This window comes from Pistacia vera, unplaced genomic scaffold (genome assembly GCF_008641045.1).
Source record: "Pistacia vera cultivar Batoury unplaced genomic scaffold, PisVer_v2 Contig745, whole genome shotgun sequence".
NCBI classification, from domain to species: domain Eukaryota; kingdom Viridiplantae; phylum Streptophyta; class Magnoliopsida; order Sapindales; family Anacardiaceae; genus Pistacia; species Pistacia vera.
Window position 1 is genome coordinate 422,256 of NW_022196607.1, and position 12,757 is coordinate 435,012.

The 12,757-nt window shown below is 31.9% G+C and overlaps 1 protein-coding gene across 1 annotated transcript; it reads left to right on the forward strand.

Moving 5' to 3' along the window:
* The first annotated feature begins 7,513 nt into the window (after window positions 1-7,513).
* On the forward strand, window positions 7,514-10,814 carry LOC116115534 (probable LRR receptor-like serine/threonine-protein kinase At3g47570). The gene is made up of 4 exons (XM_031401673.1): window positions 7,514-8,762; window positions 9,016-10,200; window positions 10,286-10,672; window positions 10,777-10,814. The coding sequence occupies exons 1-4, from the start codon at window positions 7,514-7,516 to the stop codon at window positions 10,782-10,784; spliced, it is 2,829 nt and encodes a 942-aa protein (XP_031257533.1). The 3' UTR covers window positions 10,785-10,814.
* The last annotated feature ends 1,943 nt before the right edge of the window (window positions 10,815-12,757 follow it).

The following is a 12,757-nucleotide window of genomic DNA, read 5'->3' on the forward strand; positions in this document are numbered from 1 at the left end:
CAATGAATAATAACAATTCTGGGCCGAAAATTGGCCCAAAGCACTTTAGATGTGGTGAGAAACTCCCAATTCCGCGGCTCTCCCGCATCCTCCGCGGCGTCTATTCTCCTTCTTAAAGAGCTATCATCAAACACCAATTAAATCATGACGCCAATTTATTTTTCGTTTATTTTTTTATTTGAAGTTTCCTGTAAAAAGTCTTTGCATCTTTATTTCTGGTTTCTTTTTGTTTACATCTTGCCAGGGTGAATAATACGTTGACTATGGAGAGTTCAACTTCTCCAAACACCATAATGAACCACAATGCTCAGAAATTTCTAGGAAATTAGTTTTTGCAAATTTCTATACTTTCAGTGGAAGATATTGACTTTTGCAACTTTCTATGATTATTTGTGGAAATTTAATGTTATACACTCATGCTTATCAGTTCTTTACCAGAAAATAAAAAGGAATGAGGCTAGACTCCACTTAAATTTGACAAAAGAACTACGGAATTGATCAATTTCTTCTGTGCAGCACAAAGGACCTGAGCATTTTCAAAATTGAATTGAGGCATAAACGTTTTTTGAACAAAGTTTAACTTGTTTGAAGCTTTTGCAGAACGTCCATTTAGACTAAAGCAAGCGAAACGTATCAAAACAAACAGCCGTCACATGAAACAGAGAAACTGTTAGCTTTGAATTAAGTTTGATGAAATTAATAAAAAATGGAAGATAAATCCCCGGGAGGATTCTATAATTATTTCATAATTTCATTTGAGTTTCAAAATCAAATCAAGAGGCGCACTAACTTGACCCAGTGGGCGATGGGTCAAGCTAGTGCACTTGAGAGTGGAGTATGACAACCAAGTAGAAACCCCAATAAAGAAAAAAGAATCCAGAAAGGCAATATCAAACAATTGTTTTTTAATTTTCAGCAATGAATACAATAATTTGTCACTCAGTGTTGTCAATTCTGAAATGGACGAAAACCAGACAACTCCAAGTCATTTGGCAACGAATTACAATAAGCTAGTGATGTAGGACATATTTTTCTAAACTTAGGAATTTATTTTATTTCCTGTTTATTATTTGATTTTCTAATTTGGTTTCGGAAGTTTAGTTATTTTAGGAATTTAGTTAAATTAGGAAGGTTTGTTTTAGTTAATTTTAGTTTCTTATTTTATAATTCCTTGTTCTATAGAATAAGGATTTGCTTATTTCTTGCTCTAGTAGCGCTAGAATTAGTTTATTATAAGTATGTTTGTTATCCCACAAGCAATAACAATGACTTATCAATAAAATTTCTTAATGGTTCATTTGTGAAAAGTGTCTTTGTGGATTTGAGAGTTTAGTTCGTGGATTGGAGTCGCTACGCTAAAGTGTTTCCAGTGCGTTGCAACAATTGGTATCAAAACTTTCATTCGGTAGTCTTCCTATCTCAAACACATCCCATACATCTAACTTATACGCATACATTAAACAAACTGCACCAATTTAGAATGTGCTATGTCTAACAAGTGGGTATGTTAACTAACATTACGGGAAAGAGGATAAAAGGATAAATAAGAAATCAAAGCTAGTAGAACTATATCACTTTATTTTCATCAAACCCTCCTTGTCTTGACCTCCTTTATCTCATTCCAATTGAGTCAAAACGATATGGTAGCTATTAGGTTTTGTTTTTTTTTTTAATCTACGCTCCATCTTCGATACGTGGCAAACCCGGGAAATTTAACAGATGTGACTGAATTCATTCAAGGTTTTCTAAAGATGAGGAGAAATTTCCTCGTGAGTAGAACATTCTCTCAAATGCACCCCACCAAAATAGAAAAGTCTTCTCTGTGCTGGTTTGAATCATTTGAGTGGACACAGACTAAATAATGGGTTAATTACATAAGCCCTCAAGTTTAATTGACTAACAATTTTTTCTCACTTGCACTAACAACAAAAATTCTCTTACCGCTATATTTTAGGTGTTAAAATAAATGTCATGAATATAATTTTAGTAAGTATTTATAAACTTATAATAGGTAAACGATTCAATAACAGCTTGTTAACAAAAGTAGGAGTTTTGTTATTTTTAAAAAACTTAGGAAGATTCTTGTATTTAATTAAACCTTAGGAGGTCGATCTAACCCCTAGATGATTATCAAAATAATAGATAGAGAAAGGTTCAATAACTGTAGGATGTCAATTAAGTAAATAAATATTTATGAACTCTAGGTGTTAAAATAATGGTAGAGTAGCCTTTAATAATAGTTGAGAAATTTTTGCTGTTTTTAAAAATTCAAGAAATTTTTGTAGTTATAAAGACCCAAGTCTTATAAATTGAGTCTAGACTCTTTTATTAGCGATATAACATTATGGATCCAATACTTATAAATGACCATGAAGAAATCGTTGCTACTGTTAGGCCGAGGGAAACAAGAAGTAACAGTATAATGGAATGTTAAAAAGATCATGTATTTTCTAATGTTATTCTTGTGAATTGGAGTATAGTCTCAGAAGTCATGAGGTGTCAACAAATGGTTGGATGTCTACAGTTTCGGAATCCAGTTATTGGAGATGATAATAAGGAAAAGGCCCACAGATGTTATGTTTGAGGGAGGTGAACTTTGCTAAAGTAGCTTTGCCTAACCAGATGATGCACATTGAGGATCCAGTACTTCCAAATGTTGATGAAGAGACGACTGCTACTAACCATAGGCTGAAGGAAACAATAAACAACATCGGAAAGAATGTCTCATTTCTATGGAGTTTTTGCTCTTTCATTTATATGATTTTTAGCCTATTCCTTTTACTAATCCTAGGGCTATGAAATTAATATCCTCATCAAAACTGCACTTTGATTGAACTAAAAGTTGAGAATACAACAAATGATCCTTGTTATATGTAATATGTTTCTAGATTAAAGTGAATATTTTATGGATTTATGCTTCTTTATATGCTTAACGTATATATTTTTAACTTTTTGTCGTGGAAATGGTTTAAGACTTTAAGTATTACATGAGTAGTGTTATATTTTAGCCTTGCCAATTTTCTTTCTAAGCCCCAATAACAATTTTTTAAGATATATATATATATATTTTAAGTGTTGATTACCATAAGAGCATTTATTCTTTTAATGCACCTATATATTAAAAATCTCTTTCTTTCTCAAACCCTAAAATGGAAGATGGAATCAAACAAGTTATGGATATTCCATTACCTGTTCATGTTTTCGGGTTGCTTCAAGAGATTCAATTCAACTCTTGTTTATACTTGCAAGTTAAACAATTGTTAAATTCTATTATTTTTTAATACGTAGGAGACCACCCAAAACAAAAAAGAGAACAAAATAACTAAATGAATGCATAAGGATACTTAAATTTAACCAAGGCAAACCAAAAAAAAAAAAAAAAAAGCGACATGAGGTTACCAAAGATTTAGTAGAAAAAGAAGGACAACTGACTGAATTAAAGCTGGCCAAACTGGCCCATTTCATAATGAGAGACTTTATGGAAATTGGAATTTTCAAAGTTAATAGTTAAAATCAAATAATTTAATGCTCTCTATCATTTGATCCAATTTAGAATCTAAATTTATAATTAATATACTCATAGTTTTTCTTAAATTACCAGCGAGGATATTGATAAAAGTAGTCATATTAATAAGTCACTCTTCACACAAATGATAAAAAATCCAACAAATTTAAATACAAATAACCAAATTTAATAGTGCTATGGCTATAATTCATTGATCCATGAGTTTAGTGTTAGACTTTGTTAGCTCTTGATCTTGATAACATTTAAAATGAATTGTTGGTCTAAAATTTTCCAATGATTTTAAAGAATAGAAAATAAATACACTATATTTTAGATGGCTAAAGCCCGCTTGATTGATGTCAGGTCATATTTTCTTCAGCATTAGACACCACTGAGATATCTTTAATAAAGTTATTTCCTGGAAGTCAAATCATTTTTCAGGTCCAAACAGTTGCAATAAAGTTGAGTTTCACTAGCATTATAGTGTAGCACACCATTTATGACAGAGAGGTGAAGTTAGCTAATATAGAAACACTGGAAGGCAAGATCAAAGATCAGTAGCCATTCTGCTTTGAGAAATGAATACATTGATATAGTTTCAATCTGTTTTTCTCTTTTGCATCACCGTGACACAATTTTAATACGATTTTCTCTTTTGCCACTTAATAGATGTAAGGTCATATAAGTAATTATTTCTTTTTTAAAATTGTTTGATTGCATTTCAAAAGTGTTTTTAAGATTTTAAATAAACTATTTTCCGGCTTATAAGGAGAAGCTCTAATTTATAAGCTTTTTTTTAACTTACCTAAAGTGTAAATTCCAAATTCTTCTATCCTTTTTGGTAAATTAATGTAAGATAGCTCTTTTACATTTTCCTGAACAAAATTTTGACAAAAACTCTATTCGTATAAGCTCTACTCAATCTCTTTTTTCATAAGCTATAATAAAAAAGACCATACCAATAATTTAAGTAAATAACACTAATTAAAATAATTAAAAATTTAATAATGAATATTATATAATATAGTATATTTAATCAAATAATTAACAACACTAATGTCTAATGTTATAATACCAAGGAAGCAAATTGTGCCAAGTGAGTGTATTCTCAGACTAAATAAAATTTTATTCTTAATCTAGGTCCGATCTTGTAAAAGAAGACCCAATACTAATAATTCTGGGCGGAAAATTGGTCGAAAGCATGTGAGATGGGGTAAGAAACTCCCCGACTCCGTGGTTCTCCCGCTTCCTCTGCAGCATTGATTCTCTTGAAACACAAGCCAAACACAAACAATAAAATAAACAGAAAAATAAATAAATGATACTTGATTTACCCTGATTCGTTCCGATTAAGGAACTATGTCCAGCATTTGAATAGAGATTTTATTGAGTTTTAGAACTATACAACAATTACAAATCAATAATTGACGATAGCTCACTCTCTCTCTATTTTCTTTTTTGTAACTCTAGGTTTTTCACTATTATATATATAATAGAAAAACCTTACCTCATTTGGGCCTATCTGAATCTAACCTGACCCAAGTCCAAATATTAGTAAAATAATCACAAGTCCAATTATTAATTAGACTTACCGTGTGTTTATGTAGGGGTCAAGACCATGCAAAGTATAAACAATATCCAACAGATTCTCCTTCTTAAAGAGCCAGCGTCAAGCACCAATTAAATCACGATGCCAATTTATTTTTGGTTTGAAATGTGTGCTTAATCTGTATTTTTTAATTCGAAGTTTCTTGTAAAAAGTTTTTGCATATTTGTTTCTGGTTTCTTTTTGTTTACGTCTTGCCAGGGTGAATAATACGTTCACTATGGAGAGTTCAACTTCTCCAAGCATCATAATGAACCACAATACTAAAAAGTTCCCGGAAATAAGTTGAGGACCCTATTTCCACTCGAAAGGTTGTTCTCTACATCCCATGTGTGTTAGAAATATTTTATATTTCTCATAAGGTGGTCCATGTATTAATTTTATCATATAGTTGTTTTGAAATAATTAAATTAACTGAAAGGCATGATGGTTATTTACCTTTGATGAAGAAGTTATTGCAATTAATTAAATAACTACAGTTTCGAAGTTTTTGAGCTGCCATATAAAAGAGTTATTCTCTCTCTACTTCCAAATTAATTCATTACATATATTTTTCTTTATCCATCAAAAGAAGATATTGATAATAAGGGAACAAAGGAAAAGATATATAGTGTCTTCTTTCACAATTTCATTTAAAGATTACACATGGATTCATGTATGTTTTATTGGTTTTATAAATAGTGAAAATGCATCAAAGTTTCAGATTTTTGGGATTTAAGATTATGCAATTTTAGAGCATAGAAATATGATTATATTGTTGATTCTTTGCCATTCATGGAATTGATAAAATTGCTATTAAGATTGTTTTACAATCTGCTCTTAATTTTTAATTCACGTTCATTGGAAATTTCTTGGAGAAAGTTGTTGTAAGAAAAAATTTAAAAAATTTAAAAAATAATAATTGTGTAACAATAGTCAAATTTTATGATAAGATTGGAGTGGCATGTTTGACGGAGTCACCACTAGACCGAATGAACATAAGGAATGTCGTCCATGAGTTGGTATCAGCCAGGAGCATCCTTCTGGAACCTAAGGCAAGGAGTTAACATTCAAATGATTTAAATCACCTCACTTGCTGATAATTACATAATGTGTCCCGTAATTTTGCTATATTCTTTAAATTAATTTTACGCTCTTAATCCTTTTTACTAATTGCAGGGCTATGAAGAAAAGATCATCATGAAGTAGTAGATAAGCAGAATGTGAGACATTAGAAAAGCAGGGTGAAAGAGCTTTTCTCCTATGATCTGCCTGACAACTTACATTCTATCAACTTAAATGATTTTAGAGATATATCCCTTGTATTAAATTTTTGTGATTCTTATCTTGTTTGAAGAATGAGAACCTGAATTTTTTCTTTTGAAGTAAAATTACAATAAATAGAACTTCGTTTAACAATCCAGTCAAAATATGCACTTCGCTTTCTAAAAGTTTGCTCAAAAGAAAAAAATAATAATAATTGCGAGATTTGTTATGCAGTCACATACGATGAGGACCCTATTTCCACTTGAAAGTTTGTTTTTTACTAATGCTGTGGATGCCACGTGTTCTTAATTTTTAATTTATGTTCTTAGGAAATTTCTAGGAAAAAGTTGTTGCAACTTTCTAAGACTGTACGAGACTTGACTCCACTTCACTAAGACGGCAAGAGACTTGACTCCACTTAGTCCTGGATAGTGGATACCTTTTTCTACCTTAACTAAGACGGTAAGGGACTTGACTCTACTTCAAATTGAGAAAAGAAAAGATTATGCATTATTAGTTTCTAGTGCGTAGCACACCAACTGCAGGAGACCCTTGGAATTTTTAAAATTGAATTGAAGGTTAAATATTTGTATGGTCCAATTAGAAGAAGCCATAACATGAAGCAGAGAATTGTTAGCCCTCAAGTTGATGAAATAAATAAAAATGATACACAGACAAACTACAAGAAGATTCAATGGAGCAAGATTGCTCTTTGAGCCATAAATTTAATAAGCTATTCACAGATCAAAAACAAGAAGAAAAATTTACATGTCCCTTATAAAAAAATATCTATTTGGTTAGTATCGTGTTATTTCATTAATATCTATTTGGAGGATAGTTTTGATGATTTTAATAAAACTTCAAACGATCGTTTCAAAATTTGATGACTTTAATAATTGGCAATTTAGCAATGAGATTTTTCCACACTCTAAATTACTAAACACGAGTCATGCAGCAACATAAGATGAGGATCCTATTTCTACTTGAATGGTTGTTCCTTTCTAAGACTGTAAGAGACTTGACTCCACTTAACCAAGACTGCAAGAGACTTGACCCCACTTAGTGTAGCACACCATTTATGACAGAGAAATGAAGTTAGCTAATATAAAAATGCTGGAAGGCAAGATCAAAGATCAGTAGCCATCTTGCTTTGAGAAATGAATACATTGATTCAGTTTCAATCCATTTTTTTCTTTTGCATCACGGTCATACAATTGATAACTTGTGTCAATTCTGAATTGGCTGAAAACGAGACAGATCGTGTTGCCTTGCAGGCCTTCAAGTCAAAGATTATACTTGATCCTCAAGGTGTTCTTAACTCTTGGAATGATTCTCGACACTTTTGCGATTGGGAGGGGATTACTTGCGGTCGCAGGCATAGAAGAGTCACCTTCTTAGAACTGCGTTCAAGAGGTTTGTCTGGGTCATTGTCACCATCCATTGGCAACCTCAGCTTCCTACAGAAGTTTGATGTCTCAAACAATAGTCTCCAAGGTGAAATCCCTCCCGAAGTTGGTCGTCTGTTCAGGTTAAAAGATTTACAGCTGCGCAATAACTCCTTGGTGGGAGAAATTCCGGCCAACATGTCCCATTGCTCAAGGCTTACATTCTTGAATCTAGGAATAAACAATCTTGTAGGGAAATTTCCATCGGAGTTTGTCTCCTTGAGAAACTTGAAAAGATTATCTGTATTCAGTAACAGTTTGACAGGAGGCATCCCACATTTTATTGGGAACCTTAGCTCCCTGGAAATTTTAGATTTAGCTGTCAACGCTTTTGGAGGAAACATTCCAGATTCATTGGGTCGATTGAAAAATTTAACAGGTCTTGGACTTGGTCAAAACAACCTATCTGGTACGATTCCTCCTTCTATATACAATCTTTCCTTTCTTGTTAATTTTTCTTTGCCTTTCAATCAATTCCATGGAAGTCTTCCACCAAATTTAGGCCTTGCTCTTCCTCGTCTCAAATTTTTTCATATCTCCTATAACTTGTTTAGTGGATCTATTCCAGTATCTTTATCCAATGCTTCAGAACTGGAACATATTCATTTGAACAACAACGATTTTTCTGGAAAATTGTCAATTGACTTTGGAGGCCTGCAACATCTTGCATTTCTACATGTGGGCACTAATAAGTTAGGAAGTGGAGAAGGTGATGAGATGAGTTTTTTAAGTTCTTTGGTCAACTGTAGCAATTTACGTGTTATCATGCTACTTCAAAACCAATTCAGAGGACCCTTGCCTCATTCCATAGCTAATCTCTCTAGTACTACACTCCAACATTTTGGTGTTTATAATAATAGTTTGTATGGAAACATTCCTTCGGGGATAACCAACCTGGTTAACTTAATTTCTTTCCAGATTTCGATTAACCAATTTTCAGGCACAATTCCCGAAGAACTAGGTAAGCTTCACAACCTTCAATTTTTAGATCTATCTTACAACAAACTCTCAGGTGAAATTCCTCTGTCTCTTGGGAAACCTATCTAAACTCGAAGCCCTTTGGTTGAGCAATAACATATTATCTGGAGTCATCCCTTACAGTCTAGGAAAATTGAAACAATTAAAACAGTTGGAACTTTCCCAAAATGAACTTAGTGGAACCATACCCAAACAAATTTTTGAAATAACATATTTGTCAATTTCACTGAATCTAGCCCGAAACCAATTGATTGGATCTATACCTCCAAACATCAGTAACTTGAAAGTTCTATCAACTTTTGATGTGTCTGATAATAATTTATCTGGTGAAATTCCAAATCAACTTAGTCTTTGTTCTAGTCTTGAATATCTTTATATCAAGGGCAATTTCTTTGAAGGATTTATACCCTCACCGTTCAGTTCTCTCAGAGGTATTCGAGACATTGATCTTTCTCATAACAATTTGTCTGGTCAAATTCCGAAATTCTTAGAGACTCTCTCTTTGGAGAATCTAAACCTGTCCTTTAATAATTTTGAGGGTGAAGTGCCATCAAAAGGAGTTTTTGCAAATGCAAGTGCGATATCAATTGTCGGGAATAGTAATCTACTTTGTGGGGGTATAGCTGAACTATATCTCCCGAAATGCGTCAACAATGAGTCAAAGAAGGAAAAGATCTCTAAACTGTCCAAAATATTAATCCCAATCGTAAGCACTTTTTCAAGCTTGGTCGTGATGTTTTTTTTCATTTTTTGTTGGCTCAAAAAGAGAAGACGAAAACAACCTTTTGAATTTGAATCTACGTTGATAAGAGAACTTTTGAATTTGTCTTATGAAAAGCTTCTTAAAGCAACTGATGGGTTTTCTTCAACAAGATTGATTGGTGTGGGCAGTTTTGGTTCAGTGTATAAGGGAATCTTTAGTCAAGACGGAACCATTGTTGCAGTTAAAGTACTTAATCTTCAACGTCAAGGAGCTTCCAAGAGTTTCTTAGCGGAGTGTAAAGCATTGAGAAATATCCGTCATAGAAATCTTGTCAAAGTCATAACTTCTTGCTCAAGCATTGATTTTCAAGGCAATGACTTTAAAGCTCTTGTTTATGAGTACATGCCAAATGGGAGTCTTGAGAAGTGGTTGCATCCTACACCAAAAACAGAAGAAGAGCAACCTGAAATTCAGAATCTTACTCTTCTTCAAAGAATAAACATTGCAACTGATGTGGCATCTGCGATAGATTATCTTCATCATCATTGCCATGAGCCAATCCTCCATTGCGATCTAAAGCCAGGCAATGTTCTTCTAGACGATAACATGACAGCTCATGTTGGGGATTTTGGTCTAGCAAGGTTTCTCCTAGAAGTCTCAAATCCAAATAAAAGCAGCTCTGTTGGAGTAAAAGGAACAATAGGGTATGCAGCCCCAGGTAGCCACAACTTTTTTTAATTTGAAAAGTTAATTACTTGTCAAAGGTCATATACTTCCTAATATAATATTATTGTGAATTGCAGAGTATGGTCTAGGAAGTGAGTTGTCAACAAATGGGGATGTCTATAGTTATGGGATCTTGTTGCTGGAGATGGTAACAAGGAAAAAACCCATAGACCCTATATTTGAAGGAGACTTTAATCTTCACAATTTTGCCAGAATGGCCTTGCCTGACCGGGTGATGGACATTGTGGATCATCTGCTTCTAAATGATGAAGAAGAGGTGCTTGGTACAAAGCATAGGCTAAGGGAAAAAAGAAACAACATCAGAAAGGAATGTTTCAAGATTATGGTAAGGATTGGAGTGGCATGTTCAATGGAATCTCCACAAGATCGAATGAATATAAGAGATGTTGTGAATGAACTAAAATCAGCCAAGAGCATCCTTCTAAAGCTCAACAGGCAAGAAGGTAAGATGGAAAAAGATTTAAATTACCTCTCTTTTTGATAATGAGGTAAAATCTCCCACCATTTTTGCACTATTATTTTAATTTTTTTTTTTTTTTAATTGTAGGGTTATGAAATGAATATCATCAGCAGGTTGTTATCGATAGACAAACAAGGAGGTAGATGATATAACCATTATCAAGAAGTTCTTCTGAGCTTTATATTTTATTAACTTATATTATGTGTACTCTCTTTGTTTCAATCAACTTTGTGAGATTTTTCTTTCTAGGTTTCTAGTTTAAAAATAATTTCCCTTTCATGAATTATATATGCATCAATTAAATTCTTCCAATTATTTAATATTTTATATTAAATAAGTTCATGTCTCATTTTTTATCAGTAAACTATCCATGTATCTCAAATTTATTGATATGAACTCCTTAAGGTCTTCAATAAAACTTAAAAAGATAATTCTGTCATAAAGTTATTCTCAAACAAATAAGCTTTAAGTCCCAATAGCTCAANGCTATATATTTTATTAACTTATATTATATGTACTCTCTTTGTTTCAATCAACTTTGTGAGATTTTTCTTTCTAGGTTTCTAGTTTAAGAGAAATTTCCCTTTCATGAATTATATATGTATCAATTAAATTCCAATTATTTAATATTTTATATTAAATAAGTTCATATCTCATTATTTATCCGTAAACTATCCATGTATCTCAAATTTATTGATATAAACACCTTAACGTCTTCAATAAAACTTAAAAAGATAATTCTGTCATAAAGTTATTCTCAAACAATTAAGCTTTAAGTCCCAATAGCTCAAAAACAAATATATATATAATTGGATGATTTATTTCAAACATAAGAGATGTCAAATGCATAGCATTCCATATTTTCAAAATATTTGGTTTATACATGTATAAATACATTATATATAATTGGTTAATATCGATCACTAATGTTTTCTAAAGAGAATAATTTTTTACTAATATAATTAAATAAATAACAATTTTACAAATTTTGTTAACCCTCTCAAAAATTAATTTCTGATTTTGTCCCTCGTCCAAGGATTGAGATGAGATAATTAGAAAGAGGTGACAAAGAATGAAGAAATGAGGAATGAGTAATAACATTAAACCCCTTATTCTTTTTTATTTATAAAAAGACCCTAAAATTTCCTTAAATTCTATAACACCAAAACTTATAGTGCACCCCACCGCATAATATATAATCTCTAATATTCATAATTTTAATTTTCCCTCCATTTTAGCTCATATTTTGTCTCTCCCATCCACTGGAGAGCCAAACAAACACAAGCAAGATCTGTGAGAACAATTGAGGTAATTTTAATTTTTTTTTTTTAAATTTCAAATTATATCTTTAATTGAAATTCTCAGTTCGTCATCAACTTTTACTTTCTTGAATTACATTTTCTATATCTATCTGCTCTAGCCATTAATTTTGCTCATTCTAGGGTTTCAATCTAACTTCTAAATATCCAACTTCTAAATGGCTTTTTAAGCAAGACCTCTCATAATATTTTTGAACACTTCTACCCCTGTCTTTCGCACTCATGTGTATCATTATTTCCATGAAAAAAAAAAAAAAAGATTTTGATTCAAGATTGAAATATAGAATTTTTGGTTTTTTGGTTGATTTTTTTGAAAGAATTTAAAGTTAAAAATGTACATGAAATGTCGAAAATATGTTTAGTGTATGAAAAAAGAACCATGTTACTTCAAATTGAGTTAAAAATTCACTTTTCCAAAAAAAAAAATGATGAAAAAATCCGAGCAAATTTGAATAAACTCGAGTCCAGTCACTCAAGTGGGGCATAATAAATTAATGTTTTTGATACATGGGTCATATTGAAATTTTGCATATAATCTATTATGTAAAATGTCTATCATTAATTCATATCAAATATATATCAAATAGTCTCTCTCAAGCGAGTTTAATATCTTTATACCCCACTCGAGTGACTAGATTCGAGCCACCAGACTCAAGCAACTCGAGTTTCTATAATTTTTCTTAAAATCAGATTTTTTTTATTTAAATAATAGAAAGTGAGATTTTCTTTTTCTTTTTCCCCTAAATATG